Source organism: Dicentrarchus labrax, unplaced genomic scaffold (genome assembly GCF_905237075.1).
Source record: "Dicentrarchus labrax unplaced genomic scaffold, dlabrax2021, whole genome shotgun sequence".
Classification (NCBI taxonomy): domain Eukaryota; kingdom Metazoa; phylum Chordata; class Actinopteri; family Moronidae; genus Dicentrarchus; species Dicentrarchus labrax.
In genome coordinates, this window is record NW_026136715.1 from 12,270,995 (window position 1) to 12,292,527 (window position 21,533).

The 21,533-nt window shown below is 39.9% G+C and overlaps 1 protein-coding gene across 1 annotated transcript in view; it reads right to left on the reverse strand.

Annotated features, from left to right (window-relative positions):
• Nucleotides 1–3,060: 3,060 nt before the first annotated feature.
• samd10b (sterile alpha motif domain containing 10b) overlaps nt 3,061–21,533 on the reverse strand; it is a 48,083-nt gene continuing 29,610 nt past the window's right edge. Inside the window, exons 3-5 of the mRNA XM_051424756.1 lie at nt 18,464–18,632; nt 12,171–12,311; nt 3,061–4,728 (exon numbers count right to left, since the gene is read on the reverse strand). Of these exons, the coding sequence (XP_051280716.1) occupies nt 4,706–4,728; nt 12,171–12,311; nt 18,464–18,632 (333 nt within the window). The 3' untranslated portion in view covers nt 3,061–4,705. The remainder of the gene's footprint in view (nt 4,729–12,170; nt 12,312–18,463; nt 18,633–21,533) is intronic.

Here is a 21,533-nt window from a genome sequence, read left to right on the forward strand (position 1 = left end):
ATATTGGATTTTTAATTGCTGTGAGTTGACTACAGGCAATGTGCACACTCCTGGCATCCCCCCCCCTCCTCCTCCTGTTTAAATCAGCTAATAATAAATGTTTAACATATGTTGTGAAGCCACATCTTCCTTGTGCCACAGCTCACATTAAATTAATCATTCATGGTGCCATTGCCACGTCACTCGGTTTCAGTAAAACAACAGAGGGTCTCTCTCTTAGTCTTTGATTGGTGCCAGTCATCATGACCTAATATTTCCTATCAGTGGGAATCATCTGAAACCATGATGTAATGTATGTGTAAAACAAAAAAAAACCCCTGTTTCTTAGTATTGCCAGTGGAGGGCAGGAGAGCCTAATTTTTGGGCCATGTTTATTGGGCTGTATCTGCCCACAGTGTCACATCTGTTTAAATAACTTAAAATGTATTTTGTTTAATGAATTTCACTTTTAAATCAAATAGATTTTCACATGTTGTAACACAAAAGGAACACAGTGGAGAAGAGTAGGCCCATAAGATATTTATTCACCTGCGTATGCATAAGAAAATAAGTCAAGTCAGGAAGATAAGAGCAAAACAAAGCACTAATTAATTAAATTACTTTAAGGCAGCATTAATCTCTTAAATACAACTTCATGTTTTTGCATGTCTTAGTTTACTGGCCATTAAAAATATATCACACCACTGATCATTATTTAACAACAATATTATATATGTGAACCATTTCATTTGTTGTTGCAGCTGACCCTATCAAGGTTTGACTGCATTAAACATCCACTAGGGGGCAGTGTTGCCCTGTGATTAGGAACAGCAAATATGGAAACTTGGGCCGCTGTAGCATCTTTTCCACTTTTAAATGTGTAGTTGATTTTCATGGCAACGTCATGTATGCTGATACTTCTTTGGACTGCTTTGATCTCAGTATACTTGAGTGGACGATCAGCTGGTTCACGACACACAGATCCTGAGGATAGTTTAATTCTCGCCCGAGTGATAACTGCAATTCTCCTGCACAGTGTGTCCCAACTGATAAAGTTAAGTCCTGCTCTCTTTAATGGCTGCTGATGAATAGTTCACACAGGGCCTTGTTTGACCCGTGATTAATTCTTTGTACGTGGTGGTGATTTATGTTCCCACTCGTCCTCTGCTGAATGAGCAAAAGGCCACTTAATGGTTTTTAAAACTGGCCAGGTGGAGTGGTTTGTGCCCTAAAAGGCTCTTGAAGAGTCCATCCAGCAGTTGATTGTGTTATTTATCTTTTGACCTTTCGAGTAAAAGTTGGGTGAGCACACGCACTTTTTCCATACTGACTTGCTTTGTGGTGGTATACTGAATATTAATACTTGGGCGCTGGCCAGAAAAATGACAGCCTTCAGCTGTTTATGCCACTGAGCAACTCAGCAGCTGCTTGAGGGCTCCTCACCAGTAGCTGATGAGAGAGGACAGGAGTGTTTCTCATTCTATTTCAGTGCTGTCAGAGGACTAAGATCCAGCTGATCAAAGCCACGAGCAGATAACGATAAACAAGCTGAATGGAGAGTCTCAGCGTTTTGAGTGTTTTAGAGAGTAATGACGAAAGACAAGCTTTCAAAAAAGAAAAGACCCTTAATAATAAACAGCAACCAATTAACTGCACCATCCAACCATCTGCTCCACAGGTTTATTCAGGGCTGAGAAGGCCACTGTTCACTGAGTCTGTTTATCATACATGTGCCTTGTTATCAACTGGTGAGATGCTTCATGTCTCTCAGTAATTGGATCCCAGTGTCTGTGTGTGTGTGTGTGTGTGAGAGAGCTACAGAGACAAAATATGTGTGTATCTTTAGACAAGCAGCACTGTTTTGCATTCACAGAACTGTACGAGTCATAACTCGTGGACCCTGAGTGACAGGTCAGAGCGCAGGTGCAACTACGAGACATACTTTGAAACAAATATAATGCGATTCAGTTTTTATATTCAGGTTCTGAATAGACGTACTTTCTCTTCAGAATTCTTTCTTCTATGAACATATATATTTATATAAAAATTGACTGTTTAGCGGAATAATTAATGAATGAATTAATGAATACATTTAAATAAGCAAGGATGGGAGAACGTAAGAATGGAAGAAAGAAGCAAACAAAACTAGGAACAAACAGCAGAGGGGAGGTGGTAGAGAAGGAAAAGCAAAAGAGCAAGACAGAAAGGAAAAACAAGAATCCACATGGGCTGTGCAGACTATCTGAGGACACTTGGGATTTGAGGAGAAGACTCACTTTTTTTCACTCACTTTTGTGACAATTGAAAGCAGTTGGGTTTCTATGTGTGTGTGCATGTGTGTACATGAATAAGATAAATAAAAAGCTGCCGAAAGAGCAGTAGTACATAAATACATTATAGTAAAACATTTCATTTCTACGTTTGTGATTTTTCAATGATTCTACTTCCACTAAGTGTGTCAGAGAAGCTTGGGAAAAAAGAAATGAATCATGTTGTGCCTGAGAGGATATGTGAGTCTCCATTAGCCCACATCCCTGCATCTGCTGTAAACACTAGCACAGGTTAACACAGTTTAAAGTTATAAATAGGTCCCATTATTCAGAAATTATCCCTCAGTGTGTCAATGCAAAACTAAAGAAGGAACCCTGGAACCCTTTATTTTTGTCTATTTTCTAATTTCCACTTTATATAAACCAACTATCCCTCCCCACAGAGACATGGCTATTTTCAGAGGACGCTCTATCGCTACCCTCTCATATACAGTCAGCTTTATGATGGGAAAACTTCCAACTTCTCAAAGGCTGTAAGACAACAATTCCATCTCATTTCCAAAGATGGTCACAAGAACTCATTTCTGTCATATATTTGGAGAAACAACTCGAAATATCCGTCCGTATGGAAAAAAACTATCTTCTATTATAGAAAAGATGTGTTTTCTTATTCATCTTTGTTGTTCATTTATTTCTGATGGCTATATTTTGTAATGTAACTTTTGTATGAAATGCTTCATTGTTTGCTGATCTGACTAAGTTGTATATTAAAAACAATAATTTAAAAAATGACGGTAACACAATGTGAAAATCAGGACCCACAATCTCAATTAGTTTATTCTAAAAAGAGCTTTCATCACGTTCCATACCACATCTTCATATCTGTAAAGCAGATAAATATGTTACAGTTTCCCTTTTTGCATTTCATTCTGACAAAGTAAGCCAAAAGTGTCAATATTTACAGTACATCAGGTAATCCAAAAATAATACAAGGCGTTTTCTCCCTTTTAACAGTCAATTACTTACATTACCCAAAGACTCCTTGTCAAAGGAAAGGTGGAGGGATGTTTTTAGTTTGTTGTTTTCTTTATTCATTTATGTCTCTTTATTTCTGTGACTTAAACCTCTTCATCATACGTAGCTGTCTGCTGCTGTCAGTCACACTGTCGCAATCTTGCGTCTGGGTCGCTGTCATGGCGTCTTGATTTCTGAGCATTTGAAATCACAGTGTCACACCAGGGACAGAGAGTGGGTAGAATACAACAGAGGCTTGTCCTTTTTTCCCAGTATTTGTGTGTGACAGAAGACATACAGTATACAGTAGCACACAGAAGCTATGAGGCTGGCAAATGCTGCCACTGTTACAGGCTAAATGTATATTTCCCCTCAGTAGACACTCATACTTGCATTTCAGATCCTTAAAAATGATTTGTTAATATGTATTTATCCCATACAGTTCTACTCCTCTCCACCTTTTATCATTTAAATTATTGCTTTATTAAGCAGTCAGTGATTATCACATGAACTCTGTGTCCTCGGAATCCACTCTTAATAAAAGACTAAGGTACTGTTACAGTATACGCAGATTTACAGTTATTCTACAACGCTCATACTGTATATATATTTCTAATTTCTCAGTCACAATACAAAAAGACTGATTGTTGGAATGACATTCGCGTTATTGTGGATGCTCCAAACCTACAATTCCAAAATTAAAAGTCCTGAGAGGAAAATGCAGTGTGACCCATGGGTGAGGAATTAATTAGGAATTGTATCGGTATTAGTCAAATGCATTTAAGACGAGCTCTTATTCCCTGTGAACAGACTAGGAAGGGAGATGGAAGTTTCCTTCACTTTAGATCTAGCTGCTGAATCTTGGCATTGCGTGTCTTATGTTTCCACCACAAGTTTTCAGCATCACTGGGTCCAAAGGTTAAGGTAGTATGAAAACATGCCAAAGAGTTATTCATGTAATGATGTTCACTGGAAGAGAGAGGAACAACTGTGTGACAAAAAACTGCTTGTGCACATGTAAAGCATATGTCAAAAATACACCCAAGTGTGGTTTTTCATCGAGGTTCTGTCGAAATTGGCCACTCGGTCTGATCCGAGGGAAACAATAAACCTAAAGGAGATTTGCTGCGATCAACCATATACCAGTGGCAGGCCTACATCATCACTAGTGTTGTGAATCTTACATCTTATCACTATGTTACAGTGGGTACCCATGCCTTCAGCGGGGCTTTGTCTCTGTCTCAGTGTCTGTAAACCACATTGGCCGTGTTGAATGAGAATCCTCCAGACTGGCTGGCATGTAGTCTATAGGCTCGTCCTCTCTCCTTTCACTCGTTGATTCCCCGCTCACATATCTGAAGACAGCAGCTCTTCCATGGCTCCTAGAGATGTATTGTGACAGGGGATGAGGGAAAGGGCTGCCAAATGGATCCAGGGACGAGCTAAGAGAAGTTTCCAAAGGAGGCTGCAGAGGGAGAGAGGGGAGAGAAGGGAGGGGAGGGGGATTTATAATTAGGATTCCCATGGATAGAAAAAGCAGAGGTTAAAGAGCAGAAATACTATGCTTTCACATTATCTCCCGTTGTAAGTCTGTCCGTCTCTGCCTTGGAAACACATTAGTCTCATCTAAAGAACCTTTTCGAAGCACAAGTATGGTGCTCATAACCCTCTTGAATCTGTATGTGACACCTTACTCTCCCAGACTCTACTGAATTATCAAGCGTGGCTGGCCCCTCTTCGTGTAACCCGCAGCACTCAATCACAGAGCAACAACCTCTTTAACAACCAATAATTTACTATGGAACACTGGTTGACTGAATAAATGAGAGAATAATGGTAGTGCTTTAAGATTGCTGCAATGTTGCTAATGCAGGTAGACAGAAAGACACTAAAATAGTGACATACAAAGAGAAAACCTCTTCAAAATTAAGGTCTTCACGGACGGATTCTAGTCTACAGTACAGGACAGGTGTACAGCTTGATTATACACAAAGACGTGTATATATTTTTACTGTATTACCATGCTGTTTGGATACACACTGTAGTTAACATATAATATAGCTCTACAACAAAAGGAAGAAATTATGACATTAAGCTAATCAGCGGGTAATGATAAGCCTTTTTCTCAACGTCATTATCTCTTTTTCTCTCTCTCGAAACAACAGATGCGACCAGGTGGTTTCCCTGACAACTAGCCAGTTTGTTCTATCCTGAAATGACACCAAGTGTCATAGGGAAGGCAGACTCTCCTCTCCCAGACTGTTGGCATTTCAGCTCTAAGCCCCCCTCTCCTGATAGCCTAGGAAGACGTGCCACCTGTCTCTAGACACAGACAGATGTAACATGGCACTGGAGTGAACCTGAACCAGGAAACGATAGACAGAAAGAGGCAGAAGGATGGAGAGGCATTGATATGACTTGGGGCTTGCACAGACACTGAGAAAACCACTTCTCTGATAGAAATCCTTTTAAATGAGCTCCCAATGGAGTCGTCAGAGCCTAGGTGCAGCAGAGGAGGAGACGCGGAAGCGAAGGGGGGGAGTGGCAACTGGGCAAAATCTGTGCTGAGGAGAACTGACATGTTCCTCCTTTTCCTCTGTCTGTCACGCACAGAGTTTCATTCATATTCTAATTCAGAGCTACAGTTCAGCTGGCAGACGCCACATGGAGCTCTGCGTAAAGACCTGCAAGGATGGGCAGCATCACAGGAGCGTTTCAGTGGAACGAGGTTAGCAAGACAGTCTCCCAAGGCAACCAAGGTGCTGCCGACAACACATCTTTTGAGGTGGCGTAAGGGTCAAGGCTTGCATTGGGGTTATTCACAACTTCATCCTGTTTCAGCTAATTACAGCTGAGAGTCTGAAACATAGCAGATGGCTACACGCACAGGCATAGACCGACTCTGATGAAAATTTTACGTGTTGAGAAGTAAGTAGGGACTGACAGTTTATTATAAAGATATACCAACAACCAGAGGCTGAGAAGAAGGAGGGCAGATCCCCCACTGGGCTCTGATCTGAATCCTCCCTCCCAAAGCTTTCCAGATGTTACAGCAACCCCTGCACAGTTCACCCTACCCTGAGAGAGCTGTGGCTCTGGGCTGTGGAAGACACCATCCTTACCTTTCACTGACTGACTGATATAACAAAGCCTTGCTTGCTAAAAATACATGAAATACAGTAAGTATCTAGAAAATACAAATACAAGATTGCCGCACAAAAGGGAATAGCTTTCCCCACCATGAAAGGGTTATGTGCAAGAGGAAACATGAGCAATAGTCAAGGTTGAAGTGGTGGAGTGGCCTACAGTATATGTGCATTTGCATCCAACTTTGATGCTCTGATTTGAATTGCGACACTGCATTATTTTTCAACTGCAACTATAAAATTCGACAAAGTTTTGTTTTTTTATAACAATGACCTGAAACTTTGCCCTTAAAAGTGATTCTAATGCAAAAATCTATGTTTTCAGTTTCAAACACTCACTCCCTATAGACTCAAAAGGTGACTCTTGTTGGAGTTAGAATTTATTCCGAAAGCAAGTTAAACTGCATCCCAGTATTGATAATGTTTATCAAAAATTTCTCAAACCATTACAGGTATTTATCCATATTTTACATTGTGTGAGGAATAAGTAACTTTTCTCTTCACTCACCATTTCTATTAAGATCTAAAAATGTCATGTCCAATTTGTGATAGTCACATTATCCCTCAGTTGTGGAGGCACTTAATTTTCCTCTATATTGTCTACAACAAATAATCTGTGATTCAGAGTTTGTGCTCATTTCATAAAATGTTTGCTGTACTCTGTTTAATTCTTTGCTGTATGCTGTCTCCCATTCTTCAAATGCACAAAACATCGGAAAGTGTCATATGCCATGCTGTGTGTTGTGTAAAACTTTTAAAAATTCATAAAAGCGTGGTTCCATTCATGTACCGAATGGTAGTCTGAAAGAAATAGAAAAGCCAGTGAGAAATATCCAGCAGACAACGTCCTCAGAAGTGATCTGATAAAATAAATGTACAAAACGTCTCTGTTCACTGAGGAAGAAAAGAAAAGTGGCACTTAGCTGTTACAGAGAACAAAACACATTTAAGTTAACCTTAAAGGTGATGATTTAATATTGCACTTCCATAAAGTGCTGGATTTTACAGTTCCCATAATGCAACACAATGGAATCTTTCCCTTTCCACATCTCCAGTTTGCAATGCAGGTTTTCTGTCAAATATTTTAAATCTCAAGAAAACTCAGAGGACATTGTGAGACTTATTTTGTCAGACTTTAGAAATCTCCCTCCTTGGGTGCCCGGTCAGCTCAGTCGGTAGAGCCGGTGACCTGAGGCTGAGTCCTTGCTGCAGTGGCCCAGGGTTCGAATCTGACCTGCGGCCCTTTGCTTCGTGTCGTCCCCTCTCTCTGTCCCCCTTTCCTTTCTATCTTCTATCTTATGATAGCTGTCTCTATCATAAAGACAATAAAAAGCCCCCAAATATATATAAAGAAAAAAAAAAGATCTCCCTCCAGAGTCATGTAAGACATTATACAACTGTTTCGACAAGCTGAGTAGTCCTCGTCATGATCTTTATGTATAAAATGCCCCTTTAACATGAATTTAATTCTGTTGTTGAATCCGTCTCCTAAAATCATTCCATTTAATAATCAAAACATCAGTGAAACACAGAGATCAATTACTTAATACACCTTTCCAGCACATTTTCTAAGGAGTCCATGAAAGAAAAAAAAAGCATCACTATCTCTTTCTGCCACAGACGCATACTTTTTTTAGAACTCATACTCTCATTTTTTCCTTGGTTATTGTGTGGAGAACAACATTTTCAACAATAATTTGCAACAGAAGCAATGTGATTCTATGTTGAGTGTGAAATGCTATTATAGCTCTTTGAGCAAGTGAGCCTGCTACAGACAGATTACCATGGAGCGGAAAGTAGGGCCCCACAGCCAGGGAACGAAAGAGCTATCAGACCAAGCTCTCATTCACTATCCACGTTCCTTCATTAACCTCTTTACCCGTCTCATTTCTTTATCTCCACGATCTGTCGATTTCATCCCCTGTATATTCCCCCTATCTTCTAACATCTAACCTCCAATCTCAGCTCTGCGCCCTCTTGTTTTTATTGCCCCGCTATTCTTCCTTTTCTTCTCTCTCCATTTTCAAATGTTATCCTTTAGGTGTTTCTGTGCTCTTTTTTTATCCTTTTAATTTGTAATTTCTTTTTCAAAAAGGAGTTGGAGAGACACTGAGAGAGCACTTATTGCTTGTAAAGGTTTAAGAAATCACTGACGAGAGCATTTTACAAAGCTGTTGATATGAATATTCTAAGCTTGTCAGGGTTGTGTTAAATCGTGCTATCATGGCTCCGACCATAGACAAAAATCACATTTGAGCTTATTCGTATTTTCATCCTCTTTTCAACATTTATTGTGAGATCAATATTTAATTTTTGGTAAATCCATTGGAGATGAATCAGACCTGACAGGCGGTATGACACGAGGCTTCACTAAATCACACCAGAATTGTAAGTGTATTGGGAGAATTGCTCAGGGAGAATAGCTGTTAGGTTGAGTGGGGCACAGTGTGAACCAAAACAGCCTGTGCTCAGCTTCTTGAAGATGAGCTTGAGAGCAAATCTTGCAGGTGCATTGGCTGCTGTGCGAGAAGTCCGGCTCTTTCTTTCTCACCTCCCGCCCTCACCCTTCCATTCCACCATCGCTGTGCCTCTCCACACATACATATCACCTACAATTTGATAGTCAAACATCAGAATATTTTCCCTCCTTCCCGTACCAGTGTGTGACTGCAAGAGTCTAGTAGCTCTGTGAGGCTGCACATGCTCACGAAGCCAATGTCCACTACTATTCATCCTGTGGAGAACACGCAAAACCACAAACTTGCATGAGTTGTTTAGGAAAAAAATGTGCTAGAGTCATTCATTTTGTATAGATGTCATTCATTTAAGTTGTTAGAAAGTAAAGTTTGAGATGGAGACACTTGGGTCAGCCTGATGATTGCGTGAAATCTGCTGAAGTGTCAGTTGTCATCTGTACATAATGACAGGAGTGACATTTTATGGAGCAGTTTTTTTTAATGTTCCGGTCCACACTCAGACCTTCATCACCTCTGGCCTCATCTATCACCTTATCACCATCTCATCACACTTCTCATTTCATTGTCAGCACTGAAACAACCCCTATTATCACCCCTTCAGACGCCTCCCACCCTGTCCTACCTTTATCACCTCTGAATACCCTCCAACTCTGTGAACCTCAGGTGTTTTATGAGGCCACCAAATTAGCTTGCCCTTATAGCTTAGAGTCAGTGCCTGCTGAACTGGCAAATTACATTTGCATTGCTCTATTAATAGAAGTGTCCAACAGCAATTAAATTATTTCTCCTTACCAGTCAATTGCATTCCATCTTTCGATTTAATTTAGTTTAATTCAATTCAAAATGCTCGATTGGCATGTATGTCATAAGAAACTTCACGCTAAGTGAGGAATGAGATAAAATCATAAGAAAGGAAACAATAATTAGTGAGTTTGGGTGTCCTGGTGATCCACTGTGACATCCCCAGTTTGAGTATGGACAGGGACAAAAAAAAAATTTTTCCTTAAAGGAACCCTTTTCTACTTCACTGAGTGACATATTTTATGAATATTTCATACTATATGATGATAAACGTACAATTAACTGAAATAGCGAACACAACAGTTGGAACCAACAAGTGATTTGGATTAATTTAATTTCCTGTGAATATTAAATCAGTTTTTGTAATATTTGTATAATAATATTAATATTTTTTAGCTACTAGTTTTTGTTGAATTTGTTTGTGTTTGTGTGTATAGCTTGTGTTTGGTCTACTGTGCCCTTATCCTGTGAGATTTTTGAGTTCATATATATATATACACATTATTATTATTATTATTTATAATAGTAATCTTTACTTTAAAAATAACAATTGCTTTTCATTTGTATTTTTTTCATAGAAATGAATGTAATGCTTAGATATAGGCCTACTGTATATGTACTGTATAGGCACAGGCACTACAGGCACTGACTCTAAGCTATAAGGGCAAGCTAATTTGGTGGCCTCATAAAACACCTGAGGTTCACAGAGTTGGAGGGTATACTGTAAGTTTTCTTACATCACCTAAATCAACAAGGCCTTGCAGCTTTGGTGACCCCTAGTGGGGGTTGGAACCCTCAGGTTGGGAACCAGTGAACTAAAAAGTCAGTTCAAGTTTAGTTTAGTTTACATGTTTCTTAGCAGTGTTGATCTTCTGTTTCATCACCAGCTCAATGTAAAGGGTTGTTTGATCTGTGCCGCCCATAATTTGTTATTTAACTGAATACAGAAATAAGATTTTGTGCTATTCAGTGACTTCAGATTCACTTATTATATATCAAATGCCACCTCACAGTCAGGAGTCAATGTATATGACTTGTTTATAGATCACAGGTTTGCAGACTCCTTATCTTTTATATCACATCTACCTCTTTCTGTCTCCCTCTCTCTCACACTCACTTTTCATATTGCTGTGGGATTGTGGAGCTCTCACACAGAATCTGTGGCTCAGATACGCAGTTGATGTGTCTACAAAGAACACATTCAGGTCCCAAAGGTGGGTCAAAAGACAGATTAAAATGGGCATCAAACCCAGAGTTATTTATATCATCTCTGCCAAGCACTTACCTCAAAGCAGACTGTAGTGAGAAGGAAAAGCAGGGAAAAAAACCTAACGGCATGATCAGAAAGTGAGAGTGAGCTTGTCAGATTGCAAAGCCCACTTCATTTACTTATTTGAATGTAGCTGGTGATTGTAAGAGCCCTTTCACCATCAGCTCATAATGATCAGTTGATGGAATAAATAACTTCACTGCTCTGCCTGAAGTAACATAGTAGTCTTTTTTTGGTCAGACACACTTATGCCAAGAGAGACTGGACCATTTAAAGCAAATGGTTATGCAGTTACTTTTTTTTTCTTTTTGCAGAAAATGTTCCACTCTTCAAGATGCTCCATAAATAATAGGAAAACAGGTAAAACCTCCAGACATTTTCAGCTCCTTGTTTGAGTACTGAGTTACTAGGGAGCATACTGGAAAGAGCTAAAGCAACAAGCATGGTGCAATTCCCTGCAAGTGCTGCAGATCCCCTCTCATTCGAGACATGAGCTTAGCCAGGATGCTGCTGCTGAATGTAGGTCATGATCTTAAAGATTAGGGTGCCAAAAGGAAAACCTGAAGGTGTTCAGTGCATTTGGCCCGCAATACAAAACCATGAAAAATGAAAATATTAAATATGCCTTTCTTACAGTCTAATAACATTAGAGTTGAAACAATATATTTACAATACATTAACTTGGGGGACTACTTCCGATCGATAGTTACCTATCCAGGTACCTACAGGGAACATTCTGTTGCAAAACTGGAAGATTTAAACAATCTCCACTTTTGAAATCCAGTTCAAGAGAAAGGAAATTGTTTCACTTTGATGACTCGTAGCCATCAATGAACACAGAAAACAAGCACCGCAGCAGCCAAAACAGGCTTGCAAGACAGCGTCAAACTGCTGAATACAGGTCACTGAGGCAGTTTATTGATGGCTGAATAATGAAAGTGTTTACCGAAGCCATCATTCAGAGGCAGGGCAGCAATTCAAGAGCCCCCATCAATAAAACCACACACAGCCACAAAAAAATTGCACTTGGATGTCCAACTCCACGTATGTCACAGCAGGCATGCATGGTCTCAGACCCCCTCCTTACAATTTAGCCAAACCCAACTGCTTTCCACTTGTTTTTCAGTTTCTATATCATTCCCCCTCTCACAAAAACACAATTACTCAAAGAGATACACAGAGATATGGTTGCTCACACACACTTGTTACTTACTTCTACTAAGGAGCTGCAGGTTACGGACCTCTTCTCTGACCTGCAGCTGGAGGACTTGTTGGAGGACCTCCTGCCTCAGCGTTTCCTGGACGATTCCCATCCTCTCAAGCTTCTCCCCGTTCAAACGCAGCAACGCCCGTCCTGCAAAGAGGAGTAATTTAGAAAAATAGACATCTTTCCACACAATTATTATTACCAATTACAGAGCTGATTAATTTACCCCATGTATATTTGTCATTTCAGTGAACCAGATGGCAAAATACTTTCCTAAAGAACAGCCCACTGTGAAACAGCAGTTGGCAAAGTGCCTTCAATTCGCTCTATACACTGGATACATGATTTAATTTACTTTGGAGTGTTAACCTACAATACAGATGCAGTTGCATTCCAAATAGATTTCTCACAACTCCCCGGTGTTATTATAAAATATGTTCTTATCACCATTCATCCCCACTTAATACTGATTCTGTATGTAAGGGCTACATGCACCCTACCAACCCCTACCAAAAAATAAAAGTCTCCAGGATGAAAACACGGCCATTTCTTTAAAGGGGTTTGCACAGTCTTCCTATATGCATGTGGATTTCCTCCCATACCTCAAGCACTTGCGTTTCAGACTTTCCAGACTTCTGTATGAATGTGAGGGCCAGCAGTATCTATTACAGGTTGTGAGAATGCGTTTGCAATTGTGATGTTTGACACTTTACGTGCAAATATTTATGCTGTAGATTCACTATCTCATTTCCAGGAATAAGGTGTTTATTTCCTTGTTAGTACTGTAGCCTTCCAGTCAGTAGCAGTAAAAAGGCTGGCATGGGGAGCATTGCTCAGCCTGGCTGTTTCCTGTGGCTGAGTTTTACTACAGAGTTTAGCAGTTAACCCCGGGGACACACACATTTAACATACCATTACCCATAGTAAACAGCTTTTACAACCGAGTTGCCTCAGACAAACACAAAGGCAATATGAAAAAGTTGGACATGCATGTGCGTTAATAAAGGCACACACACACACACACACACACACACACACACACACACACACACACACAAGTTACTATGGGTAAGGGAGCTATGTCCTTCAATGGTGCAGACAGAAGAGGAATCCATCATACCTGCAGCGGCTCTGTACGATGCCCAAATCATAATTAGACTCATTACTCATGCCGCTCACTCTCCATTTCATTCAGTTCATTCCCATTTCCTTCCACTGGACAACAGTACATCTTCTGTATCTCTATCTCTTCTCTCTGTTTCAGTACAGTATCTGTGCATTATGAATGAACTGCAGAGGAAAAGTCCTCCAAGTCATGTATGCATGTATGTACAGTATGAACGTACCTCATACACATATTAAACCATGTCTTTATCTCAGTTTAGATAACACAATCATTAAACCATGTTTGTTGTTCCTTTATTTATCCACAGCAACTAATAAGCATGTCTGTCGGAAGAGTGCAACAGAAGAGAAGAAAAAAGAGAACAGAACAAAGGAGAAGAAGAGAAAATCAGTAAATGAAAGGAGAATAACAGTCCTTGGTCCTTTGTCCCTTTTCTGAGCACATGAAATATAAATATCCTTAATAGAGAGTCAGTAGTCATATTTCATAAAACAGGCCATCGGGTGGGGAACAGATTTGTGTGATAGGCTGAAGCAGAGCTGTTGTGATCCTCAGTGGACCCAGGCCTGGGTTAAGTGCCTCTAAAACCATCTGTAATAACTAATGAAACTTCCCCCTAAGCCATAGTATTCACCTCATCTTGACCTCAGCAACATAGGTAAGTTGTACTACCCATGTCCCCTAAAACTGATACTAACATTAACAATATCTGTCATCTGATCACATTGTGAGACAAAAAGTGTTCATAGGCAGGGTGAAAAAACTTCTGTCATAGAGAAAAACAAGACTATTGTTGAATATGGTGATAACAGAGAGAGAGTCTCTCCTGCAAGGCATTCATAGTGTTGCATTCGGTTGTACATCTGAAAATTGACAGAAATAATTATGTAAAGAATGAAAAAAGAAAGCTTGAGAAAGATGTTCAAACCCTTCCAACTTCTAAGCTCCACACAGACAAAGTTACAGAAATTGTTGGACGAGCTCTTCAACCATCACACAAGCACTTCTGTTGATGTATACTGGCCCCTTAACACTTTCATATTCCACTAATAGAACCTTCCCCCATCACTTTATGAGGCTGGACTTCAGACAGACTAGACAGTCTTCCCATGATTTCAAATGTATGACTCAGTTGACTCATCTGCTGACCGATGCACTCTCACAAATCAAACTGCAGCTCTGTCTATTGCAATCTTCATTTTCTTCTTTTATGTAACTACTACTGCGCATATAGCTGCTCTGGAGGTAAACTAAAATAAGATTTCGGCTTGAAAAAATACATTTGCTAAAAGTATTGAACGTTTAGAAAATTCAGTATTGAATTCAGTCCCTCAGAGCAGCACTGAAGTAGAAGTCAAATTGTTGGTTCTGATGACGGCACAGGTTTGTACTTTGACCAGTTTCCTCTGTCCACAGGGGACACAACATTGAGGAAACGCTTTTGTTCAAAAAGCTTTGTAGGCAGCAAACAGACTTCTGAACATTATATCAGAAAGCAGTAATAATTATGATAAACTCTTTGAGATATGCTATATAGCTCTCACTGGAGATATAGGCTAGCCAAATGAGGACAGAACTATCAGCAATGCCTTTTACAACCAGATGGGCTGGAACAAAACAGACAATAGCAACTTCTACTGTGGGCAAGGCTCCACTCCCTGGGAGACAAAACCATGACAAACCAGTTAGCTTTCATCATGGTTTAATGGATATGTCTATGTGTGCGCATATGTGGTTTAAAGGCACATTATTTACTTTTCCTCAGAGTCCAGGTGCTCTCTGTTTCTAGCTCATAGAGTGGAACAACCCATTTTATGAGAGCACAACTATCTTGGGGATAGAGCAACAATAAGTTACCATTTATTTTGTGCGGTTTCAGTAATTTTCTTTATACACAAACACACACACACACACACACTCACACACTTCTGCACGCACACACTCTTCAACCTCTTCACTCCATCTCCCCTACAGCCCTCTTGTGTGTGCTTGCCAACAGCAGTACCAGTACGTCCTAGAAAAACCACTGCCCTTGGTCTGTGTGTGTGTGTGTGTGTGTGTGTGTGTGTGTGTGTGTGTGTGTGTGTGTGTGTGTGTGTGTGTGTGTGTGTGTGTGTGTGTGTGTGTGTGTGTGCAAATGAGACAAAGCAGATGAATGGAGCTCAAATCAATTCCCCTCAGACAGACTTAATGCAGCTCCTAATAATTGCCTGCAGATAGGGAAAGTAGTGCTGTCAAAGGGAGAAAAGAGACACAAAAACAAAAGCTGTTTCAATAGAGATCGCTTTTCTCAATTTGGCTTCAAAATAAATTGCTTATTAACAATGTCTGTGGGCAAATGGGAAGCAGTTCTGCCTTGGCTAGGACAATAATGACACTTAAAACTGTCTGAAAAGCAATCCAAGAGAGAGGAAGGTAAAGACTTCCTTATAAAAGAACAACCTTTAGATTAAACCTTTGATAGTAGACCAATTCAGTCCATGCTGCCACTGAAGGCTTATGCTGTATTACATTTATTTCCACGTGTACAGTAACAATGAAGTAAGTATGTAGCCCTGTAGCCACATTTACTATTCACTTTATTTCTCTTTTAGTATATATATTCTATATACTGTATGTTCTTCCTTCACCTCCATCCTATCTGCCTCATCTGCAGTTCACACTTGGTATAAAATTGTGACCTACATTAGGATATATTACCTTGATAAGGACAACAGAATATTACTGTGTAGGTGTAAATTCCTGCATCAGCAACTAGAATGCAACCCAGTCAGCAAGACCACACCTGGAGATGGTCTAGCTTTGCTTTTTTGATCAGATATCATCCTGTAAATGCAACCTATACTGCTTGCCGTCACGAGAAAGTATCTGCACATGAGCTTAGGACAGCAGGTGACAGCATATTGATTTTCTGACAGCTGAAGTCTTCGAACCTGCTGACCTACGGCCAATTTGCAATTTTTTATCACAGTGGGGACAGAATGTAACCCACACAAAACAAATGCATAGATTAAAAACACCTGGCGTGAATGCATGGTGCATGATCATTATTCTGGGAACTCATCACATTAGAGATCATTAATGGTGAAAACAAGCCCCCTGCCACTAAATCACATGCCCACCATGGCACCATGTTCACTGCCAAGCAATTTACAATCTGCCAATACTGAGACTAATCTGAGGCATTACTACTCAACAGGAGTGGTGGAGGTTGTATTCGGAGCCTTTACTTAAAGCGGCACTGTGTAACTTCTGAATGAAGAAATTGGATATTAATTCTTTCACAAATGAAAAGTTGCAGTCATAAGCAATAAAACACACTTTTGCTCATTTCAATTCACTCAGGGCCTTTGCTGCTACAGCCTAACTTGGTCTAATAAGACATAGCTTTTGGTGACTAATGTTAGCAGACTTTGGCTATACGGTGGTTGCCTTGTAATGACATCAGTGCTGCTGTGTACTGTGTAATATTACTAAGTTAGTTCTTTATGAATCCTCTTTATTTGATCACTGAAAATAAACACCACAGTGTAAAAATGCATCCTCACAAATCAAAATTCTGCATTCAAAACATTCTGTAAAAGTACTTATTATATTGAATACCCCCTTTCAGGTACAAACTACTACACCTATGATTTACTACTAATATAATGCTTCATCAGGCTCGCTTTTCAACTAGAAAAATCACAGGCGTGACACAGGGGACTTCATCACAAGCTCCACGTGAGGTGGAACAGAATTCAAATTACATTGCACACTTAGTCAGTCTATTTCCTGCTTTTGACCAGCACCCACATTAATTATCTACATCTTATGTACCACTACTAGCAATATAAGAGATGAAAACAGACACAACAGTCATGATAACATGAATAAAAGTGGAACAAAATATGAAAGCATGAATCTTTGCACACAATTAGGATGCAAGGAACACAGAAGAAGCTGCACTGATCTCCTCAGGCAGCTTGTTCCAATGTAATGGTGCCCTTACTAAGAGACTAAGTGAGATACAATTACTTTTGGGTCACTGAACTAAGATGCCACAGAATCAATTTCTCTCTTTCTGTGTATGGAAAACACAGAGGATTTATATGTAGAACATGTATTGATGTGATTCTTTGATACTGACCATATGTATCAACAACAAAAAGACATATTCACTCAACATTTGCACAAGAAAACACAGGAGTTAATAACCCAAGCAAAATGGAATCCAGCTGGACATCAGCAAGTGAATACATAAGGATAATTGGATCCCTCTCTCCCTTTTCTCTGTTTGAGAATACATAAATAAAAATGATCAGATCAGAGCTGCTGTAACTATGACGGCGGCAGCATTGTTAACCCTGAAGCCAGTGTGTATGTTTGTGCCTTTGTGTGTGTGTGTGTGTGTGTGTGTGTGTGTGTGTGTGTGTGTGTGTGTGTGTGTGTGTGTGTGTGTGTGTGTGTGTGTTTGTGTGCATGCAAATGTAACTGAGTGGTGGCTGACCCTACGGCACAGAACAGCAATCTGTTCTCTGAGAGGAACTAAAAAAGAAACTGTTCTACCGTCTGGTCTGTCAAGGCTGGGGATGTGTGCAGATAAATGAGTGTCTGCGTGCACATTTGTATGCACCTGCTCATGTGTGTCTATTGGTGTTGTGGTTTGTGTGTATATGCCCTTGCATGCATTTGGGTGGGCTTGCTAACAAATAAATGTGTGTGTATGTGGGTGGGGGTGTTGTTTGAACTTGAAATACGATAACCCACCATTTCCATTTTTTTCCCGCAGCTTTCCCTTTCTTCTCCAAAAATAGGCTGCACTCCTTTCGTTACCTCACATGAATGCCTTTTAAATCTCCTTTGCAGAGATTTGGGTGTAAACCTGTTTCCAGTTGAAAAAGCTAAGCTGTGGAACCACAAACCTAAAAAAAAACTTATGTGACATTTGGTAAGCCTTTTATGGTATTGGTTTGCAATGTCTTAGTCTATGGAAGCATTGCTGCTGTGCTTATTAGAAGGAACAGAAGTCAGTTCAAAAGGTCTGAGGATTTGACCAAGCAACAAACTCTACAATTAATTTCTGCACTATTAATAGTTGCAAAGACAAGAAAGTAAGCATACAATTTAAAAAATCATAATTACATATGGCGTCAGTAAGAAATCATGCATCTTCATGTGTTGTGAACAGTACCTGTGATGGCGTGATGGGAGAAGGCTTCTACATAGGTCAGGTAGTTGTGAGGACAGTGTTTCTTAAGCCACTTGCAGACATCCTGCTGAGTCCACAGCACCACAGGCTTAGACAGACTGGACAGCGTAGGACTTGTGTGATACACAGTGAAGGCTTCGCCCGGACGCAGCTGGAACACACAAGGAGCGGAAAACTTTATATTAGCAAGACAGAGCCAGTGAGTGTGGGTGTATGTGTACATTTGTGTTTTAATTTCCAGAAGTATTATATGATGCAAGTTGGAACATTGCTTTTATATTGCTTCTTTTCCACCCCCCAAGATAATCACCCTGTAATTGCTCCTGCTTACTTAAATATACAACATGCTGGATTTTCTCATTAATGTGAAATTAGCTGGGATGATGTGTTCTAATGCCATAGTTTGCAACAAAATCCCCTCTCGTAGTCTAGTGAATTACACATTAAAAATGTGAGTGCAAGTAAGTAATGTAATGGAAAGCAGCTTATTAAGGGTCTATACAGTATTCTGTAGCCTGCAGTGTTGTCTCATCAAAAATTTACATGTTACCTTTAACCGCATACACATTTGAAAAAGTAATTTCACATAATGAGCTCAAATGTAACCCAAATTAAGAGCGAACATAAGGTTTAAGAGCTTGCAGACGTAGAAGGACAAACAGATGCCAAATTAAAAGCAGCACCCAGTTTTTCACTTTCCAACCCTAATTTAGCAAGACAAATGTAAAGCTGCTATTTCCACTGCATCACCATATTTTCTCACACATTTGACACTTCTCTTCTCTGCCAACATCATATCTTGATATGGTAATTACATTCCATATATTATTTCTACCAGCATGGGTTGTGTAGTATTGTGACTGGTATGGTCCTTTTCCGGAGGTAATTTTTCCTGACAGCAGTGCCTTCATTATGCAGTCACCACCGAATTACTGTGATTCTGTCATCTTTATCTTTGGACTATGTGAGCACACATCTTTATTCCTCTCATACTCAATGTCTTTCTCTTGGCTTCTTCACACACCTTCCTCTGACCCCGAACGTTGTCAGACAGCTTTTCTTAGTGTGTCACGGCCATGTGCGGGGAATTAATATGGACATTAATAAAGTCACAACCAGTTCATATGGGCAAAAAACACAACCACTCCTTGTCCTCTCGGCTCCCTCTCTTGTGGGGCTCTCATATCTAATCCATTCATTCATGCTCTGACTGAGCCAACTCCACAACAAAGACTTTGGCTGATTTTCAATAGAAAACACAGAACTGCTACCGAACGTTCCACTCCATAACTGACTGTATTTAATGGGATTATGTATGCTGAAATGTCATACACACAAATATAACTTACACACACTCTTGTAGCTCAATATCCAATGTTCTCCTTGCTGCTTTCTTGTTAATGATATGAAGACTAGTTCCCAGAACACGTTCACATCTCAATATGTGATAGACACAGGTTTATAACTATTTACATCTTTTCCTGCTGCTGTAATGAGATCTCCTCCTGTCAATTTAAGCACCAATCAGCCCTATCAAGCTCTGGCTGGTCCAGCAGCTAAGTGCGTTCTGCTTTGTAGGTCTTAATTGAAAACAACTCCATTTCTCCGCTCCAGTGTGTTTGCTCGTTTCCTAATTACACACATACTTTCTAACCCGACTCAATGGAGCACTGAAGCCATTTTAATAACCCAAATTTACTGCTCGCCCCCCCATCATTAATTGTGATTGAGTTGGGAGAGGTGTGAAAATGCTCTCTCTTGTGTATGATTGAGTGTGGACAAGAGAGGATAAAAATGCTCCCTCATCTTTGGATAGTCATAATGTGTTCCTGCAGTGAAACTGCAATCCCGCTAATTTAGTCCCAATCGTCTCTACAATCCTCACATTTGCATAGGTGAGTTAATATTGTAGAGTGTGGAGGCAGAAAATGCCTGGACGATCATTAAGTATGGTAAATTTAACAAGACAAATAGATCTTTGTCTACGTCAAGTCAATGGCAACAGAACCTGAACTCTCACCACCAAACAGAAAGTGTTTGGTATTTTAGTGCAGAGTTTACAGCATGCATTAAGTTAAAGCTAAAGCAATCTCACCTTCAAATATTGTTTCTTAAAGGAATAGTAAGACATTTGGGGAAATATGCTTTCTTGATGAGAGTTAGATGAGGAGATCAACCGCTCGAAGCAGGGAAACTAGGTAGACTGGCTAGTTGTGGGCTGAGAAAAGCTAACTGTTTCCCATTGTTTCCAGTCTTTATGATAAGCTAAACTGACCGACTGCTAGCTGTAGTCATATTTACTGTACAGACATGAATGTTTTGAAATGTGAAACTGTAACTCAAAAATATGTCTCCATAGTATGTGAGAATGCTTTGGATAGGTCGAGGTAATAGGTATGTTGGTAATAAGGTTTGATGTATTTTTTTTGCTTTTCAAGGCTTATCATTTGTGTAGTTTAACAAGACATATGCATATTCTAAATACATAATAGGTCACATCTGAAGCAGGGACAGTGACATGGAATTGAAGATGATGCATTACATAACAATCGGTAAAATGAGGTTAAAATGATGTGATTGGAAAATTTCCAAAGGAGAGAGTAATTAACCCTGCGGCGAGTACCTTGAATCACTGAAAGAAGAGCAAAGAACGGCACTGAACGCTTTTCTTGATGGCAAAGACATCTTCTCCTGACTGGCTATGAGTTTGACTATATGGTTCGTTGATCTGATTGGCTAAAGTTCACCCATGATAGACAGGGATAGACAGATCCAATCACCCACCAAGTATATTTTTAAATTACATTAAATTAAATATTTTTTCTTGCCAGCCATTTTTAACATTTTTCATTTTCAACGACAACCTCCCAGGTGGTTCTGTGTAACAAACCTAATGTCTATATGGCACTTTTGGTGTGTGCCATGTGTCACTTGACACATGTGCTGCCTACTTTACGTGTCAAGTCATCCTGGGTGTTTTTCTAGCATTTTCCCCTTCCCTGTTTTTCCAGTGCTCCCCTGTCTGTCTTTGTGTATGATTGTGCGTGTGGTC